General features: G+C 42.6%; 1 protein-coding gene across 1 annotated transcript in view; it reads left to right on the top strand.

Moving 5' to 3' along the window:
• Positions 1 to 726: 726 nt before the first annotated feature.
• T265_09307 (hypothetical protein) overlaps positions 727 to 6,276 on the top strand; it is a gene marked incomplete at both ends in the record, with an annotated part of 30,778 nt that continues 25,228 nt past the window's right edge. The window contains one exon of the mRNA XM_009175336.1: positions 727 to 749. Coding sequence (XP_009173600.1) covers positions 727 to 749 — 23 coding nt within the window. The remainder of the gene's footprint in view (positions 750 to 6,276) is intronic.

The following is a 6,276-nucleotide window of genomic DNA, read 5'->3' as shown; positions in this document are numbered from 1 at the left end:
TGAAACCAGTTGTGTTTTACGTAAAATATTTTATATGCAAATGCAACCAGGGCGACTTTTGATCCATTCAGACCGTTGACACCAAACGCATGTGTTGGTGAGCCAATGGCGCTCTCTGAATATTCCTTTCCAAAAAAGGTTTTCCCAAAGGCAGTCTACTTTAAGTTAGACACTTGCCACTATAACATCTTCCTTTGAGAGGAAGGGAGGTGGGAGCTTCTTCTCCTTGACGAGTTGCTACATCTCAGCGTAGTTGCGAAAATATTAAATTTTATCGCATAATTTTCCAATAGATTTTGATGGCCAAAAAACAAGACGTCTTATTTATTTTTATGAATTTTGCTTACTGAATTATCATTCTGTTTTTGGGTCAGGGACAGAGAAATCGCCGGCATTTTCAGAGCAATTGACAAAGATGGGAACGGGAAAATAACCAAACAAGAACTTTCTCGCTTTTTCAAGGCCAACAAAGCCAAGTACACGAGCAAACAGATAGGAGCTTACATAACCAGCATCGACAAGGACGGAGATGGACAAGTAAACCTGGAAGAACTGACGGCGGCTTTACGGGGATGTCCAAAGACCTGATAATAGCATACTGGCTTGTGAACATTTTCTTGTTAATTGTACAAGTTCTTCTAATGTGGACTGGTTGACAAACTGGGAACAAAACAGATACAAAATTTACAACGAACTTTTCATTCTGCCGCCTGTATGTGTTTAGTGATGGATGAGTTTATGGCCTTCAGGTACTTGGATGATCCAAGCAAAAATGCCCATGATAGTTGTCTTCGACGCTAAGAATACAGGGACAAAACCTTCTTTGCTCTGTTCGTGTGTAATGTTGTGCCGACATCCATCAAGTTGGAGGGCATGTGGTGTTCAGAAATGTAACATAAACCCAGGCAGGCCTGTTGAAGACGGCGCCTTCAACCCTAGTTACCCGTAACCGTGAAGTTGCATTAGTGGACCGCTTTAAAGTACTTTTAAATGAAGACAGACAACACAATCCTCACTTTCAGGAGACAAAACGCTGTTTTATCCCGTTGTTTGATTAGATAACTGACATGGGAATATGTGACAACAGTCTGGTACCGCATCACTCCGATCACTACTTTCTCCATAGTAATGATCCACAGTACCTCGATGCGAAAATGAATATAACTCTGGGTTGAATGCTCCCCTGTATCCTGTAATTTGTCTTTATTTTTCCTATCAGCTTAGCTCACACGTTCATTTCGGCGTCCATAATCACCAACGCAACCAGAATAAATACATTCCAGACTATTTATATTTCTAGGGAGAATGTATGAGTACAACTGTTTTCGTGCGGTACACGCCCACGTGGATATCCGACAAAAATTTCTTTTCCAGCCGCGAGTGCCAAGCTGGATACAACACCGTGTCAATCTTCATTCAGTGAAGCAGAATGTTCCCAATCGGTAGACTATGTTGGTTGGTCGAGGATTCACTGAATTTCATGTGATGGATATCTTCAGTCCCACCCTTCCATGCGAGTTCCACTTCGGAACTATTGAGTACTTGCACTGTCCCCGATGTGGACAGATGAATGGCGAAATTAATGATCAGCTATAGACACACTCAAATAAAGTCATGACCGTGAAGAAACCAGAATCCGGCACACACTCATTCGCATTTTGACGGGAGGCTAACTGAACAGCTGAATCTATGGTTTATGATGTTCTTCAGCAGTTGATCGCCTCATGCTTCATTTAGTGCAATATTCTAGATATAGCAAGACATTGCATAAACGTGATATACTACTCGTAAAATTGTTGAATAGTCTTCGACAGCCCATAAACGGTTCCGCCACTCCTGAGACTCATCAGGAAGGTACATTACAATAGTTTCCGTCAGTTTTATGTTCTACTTGAACCTAGATTGGACTGATCTCGACAGATACACTCATTCGCATACCACTTTGGGTTTACGTAAGTTTTCCGGAAACGCTGGAATGCAACAAATACACTCATTTGCATACCACTTTGGGTTTACGTAAGTTTGACGGAAACGCGAGAATGTGCCTACCTGATGCGCCTCAAGAAGGGCGAAACCAGTCGTTGGCTGTCGAAATTTTTCAACAAGCTTAAGAGTAGTGTATTACGTCTAGAATGCGACATATTGAACTGTGATTAGTACATTACGGAAATAAAAACTTATCAGTCTTTTGAGTCCACTAGAAATCGGTCCTCAAGTTTAGAAAGGAAACGTCTGGCTTAAGAGACACTACTTTTTAATAAGCTCGCATTTGTTTTGCTACATCCCGTCAGATGAATACCTTGATCAATGTAACAACAGTAGACAACAGCTGGAGTTATCCATAGGAAGGTTGTTAGTCGATAGACGCTCCTCAAAATTGCTTATTAAAGGAACTTTCCACGTAACGCTAGTTTCTATTGGGCACTGATAATAGACAAAGCAAACTGAAAACAGGGCTTACTAGCTGTTCGCGCCAGAAAATTTAAACTCTGAACACGCGTTCACACAAAGGCTTTTTAAAAATTACGGGCGATCTAAAGGACTGTTTGTAGATACCTAACTGGCCTGTGATCTTCCCTCGAATCAACAACAACTTCACTCGCCTAAAGGCGTGTTCCGCAACTTGGCAGGTAGCCAAGTCCTTACAGAGGGATAGATCAATAACAGGTGGTTCGTTGGATGGTGCTAGCGTCTACCTACCGACTGATGCTCTGCCCGGAGTTCCGAGAAAAGTTAAGCAAACTGACGACGTTTTTTTATTGCACAAAGGAATCTAGATTAAACACGAATTTATCGTCTTACTTTTACATCAGTGCTGAGTGAGTAAGTCTCATTTGATCTTAAAGATATGACCTGGAGAAAACGGTTTACTCCCTGCCAGATAGAAGGATGTCGATTGAACAAAGCAAACCTTTAGAAAGGGCTTGTTAAAACCAAAACATCAGTCGGTAGTGGAGGAATGTTTCCTAAGACAGTGTTGGTCCCGACGGTTCTGCGTTAGCCCGTCGTCCAGAACATATTCACTGTCTAGTCAGACTCATGCCTGAAGGTATTGAGGTATGTTTACAATATATAGGCACAATTTATTGTTTTCAACGTTACAGCTGAGCCAGTCGTTCATGTTGGAATAAGCCTTAAGAGTGACAAGCAGCACGATATACAACGTCAAGACTGAGCGTCGGTGCCAGTAAACAGAGTGCTCAAGTTCCAAACTGTTTAATCAGGAGTCTTTGCCAACCCTTAGAGAATAAGTCAGGCAGAGTTCAGAACCCCTTCGAAGCTTATTTCGAACATATGATTGAAAGTCATATGTGTAGCAGTGATTCAGTGGCAGTCTTGGATCAGTTTTGTACACACACGCTGGACTGCGTGATGTTCGTTGCACCAGTCTGCTATGAACAGATCCATTTTAATGAATCTAAACTCACCCGATTGAATAAAACGCCGATTTAGTGCTCTAATTTCCCAAGAAATGCCATAATTCCTTCAAAGAGGAAGTTACATTCCGATCAAGAACCATGTCCACAAGCCATAGAATGAATGCGGTGACGCAATAAGGGTCTGCGAGCTTAAAGGGCTTCACGGATTTGCCACGGTCTCCGGAATCACACCTGAATGTCCATATTCCAAAGGATGGATTATTTGTGCTCACTGACGAAAGCCGTGACAACTTTGGGACAGGCGTTGACCGATTCCAGGATGAAATCTCAAATTATAGTTCCAGTTGTAAAAATCTTGATAGAAAACCAAAAATACTGTGAACAACGCGTCCTGATTATGGTGCAAGTTTTGGATGAACTCAGGGGGCCTAAACAGTAATTATAAACTGTTTTTGTTGATTGCTCCCCCTCGGTCTGTTTCAAGAACCTATTGGCCGAACCGGTGATCTGGTAACGGAAGGTAAAGGAACAAATTGGACATTCGCTTTCAATTAGGAAGATGCAGTGAACAGTTGTCAGCGGGGTGACAGTCTCCACGTCCTTAAAGTTGAGGATGTAAGAAATACACAACAGATGTGCACGTGTGTGCATCCACTAGTGGGAATATAGATCGCAAGTTTTGTCGCAATAAACAGAGTATATAAGATGAATCCTCGTTGTTTGTTTCAAAAGACACTCATTTGCTAAAGACCAGCTGTTTGATATATATGAAGGGGAGTTGTGCTCATTTTACTCATCATTCAACAGGATCGCTGAAAATATGTTCGGAGCTTCTAGGTCAAGTAGACACTCAAACTCTGGATGCTGAGCACATCTATTGGTCTGGGTATTCTAATAAATCACTGATGTATCATTGAGCGGAAAGAGTTTGAAAATCTTGCAGTGGAGATTTTGTTCCGGCCAAGTGATTTTGAAAGGGTGGAAGGTGTGCACAAGTGTCGCATCTTCCTTATGAATCATCGGCATTAGGCAACTCATGTAGTTCCCTTAGGGTTTGAACTCTCGTCCTTCCGGCAAGTAGGTAAAGATTGAACCACCCGGCTATGAGCTGCCGATCAACAGCGCCTAACTGGCTTGCGTCCCAACTGCTTAGGTGTCAGCTACCTGCTTGGAATTTTCGACTAGAGATTCGAATTGGTGATCATCTCCAATGCAGATCGAAAAACCGGTAATTCCTCTCGGTTGCACTTACAGGGTGTAATCTACTGTACCATATTCAGGCAAGTAAAACAGAGTAAGACGATAAACAGAGCATCCTAGCGAGAGCGACCATAAAAAGCTTCCAGCTTATTTATGTCTCACACATTCGCGAAACCCAATACGGAACGCGACAGAGCTCCATGGTCTTGAGTGTGGCGAAATACGATTTCAGGAATCCAACCACTACAAAACCCAGAATGAGGCTATTTGACCCATTACCAACGATTGTCCGCCGTTTGTCATCCTTGTCATGAATATCTAGTCTAAGTACCATAAAAACGCAAGCTTACTTCACTCATGGCAACCAGAATCAATCTCAGTTAAGATGTATGCTGAAAAATAAACAGAAAAATGAACCGTTACCCTCTAGCTGCTCAGTGGGTGCGAAACCAAACCCACGAAGTTTGTGATCAACCAAGTTCAGTGTTGAGCACTACCAGGGTTTGAAGACTACAGGTGTGCTGAACCTTGAATACTCAACATCGTCACTACATGCAGTGGTCAACTGCGGGTTAAACTAACTGATAAGTATTCTACCAGTTACCCAGAGGTACCTCTAGCAGATACATCGCGGAACGCTTGCACATAAACTCATCCAGAAAGTTTGCACGCGCATACATATATTTCTTCAATGTTGATATCTTCCAGTTCACCTCAGAAGGCGGGGATCTAGATGTGTGGTGAAGGGTAGGCCAATATTTCTCACATTGCTGCAGAATGTTGACATCCCCAGCTGGTAAATATTGTTTCTCAGGGTCAAAATCTAGCAGAAATTGACCTGGTTTGTTGTGAAAGAGAGAGTAAACAGCATACGAGTGGAAAAATACGTTCAGATGGGGCATGAATCAACCACAAGAAGCATCCCGGTCATGTGCTCCAAACAGCTGGGCTATCGAAGATGCCATTCATCGTCACATTCATAAGTGTGAACTTCATAATGGATTAATAGTCAGCGCCATTATTGCACCGGTCGCAACACTTCCACAATAAGGCGGACGTTTGCATCGTCTGAAAACTCAAAGTCTCTTGCCTAGGGTCAAAGATGTCCCAGAACACGTGAGGATGAAGTTGGCACCCTCCGAGTCACACGTGGCCAGATCAGCAGGCCGAAATGGGGAGTTTGGAGTTAATTTTCCTGCGTAACTGCTTGGTCATGTAACTCTCTTCCAACCTTCAGTAAATCCTTCGTGACTTCATGTTTTGCGGTTGCTAAAGGACAGGCTGTTGTGTCCCCGACTCAATATTTTTTCTAATTAGTTCACTGACATGATTAGGTGGAAGGCGTTTTTTACTAAAGTTTGTTCACGAGTGCTATGTGTAAACCGGTTACTAGACTTTGATTGTCTTAACGCTTCTCAAAATTGATGTTTCAAATTTGAGTATGGCTTCGATAAAGGCCTGGAGTCAAAAAATATTATGTGTATGCGGTTGATACAATGTTTTTATTGGTTTTCCCAAAATAAAAAGGCCTCAGCAAGAGTACGTTGACAACAAACATACAAGCTTATCTTTGTAATGTATTACTCATAAGGTTGCTGAAAGTCCATCGACAGCCCACGACCGGTTTCGCCCTTCCACTTTGGGCTCATCAGGTAGGCGCAGTCCCCGGGATTCCGTCAACCTTATGTTCTACTTG

Source organism: Opisthorchis viverrini (assembly GCF_000715545.1).
Source record: "Opisthorchis viverrini unplaced genomic scaffold opera_v5_273, whole genome shotgun sequence".
Taxonomy (NCBI): domain Eukaryota; kingdom Metazoa; phylum Platyhelminthes; class Trematoda; order Opisthorchiida; family Opisthorchiidae; genus Opisthorchis; species Opisthorchis viverrini.
The sequence above is the reverse complement of the archived record's forward strand: the minus strand, read 5'-3'. Positions and strand labels throughout refer to the sequence as shown.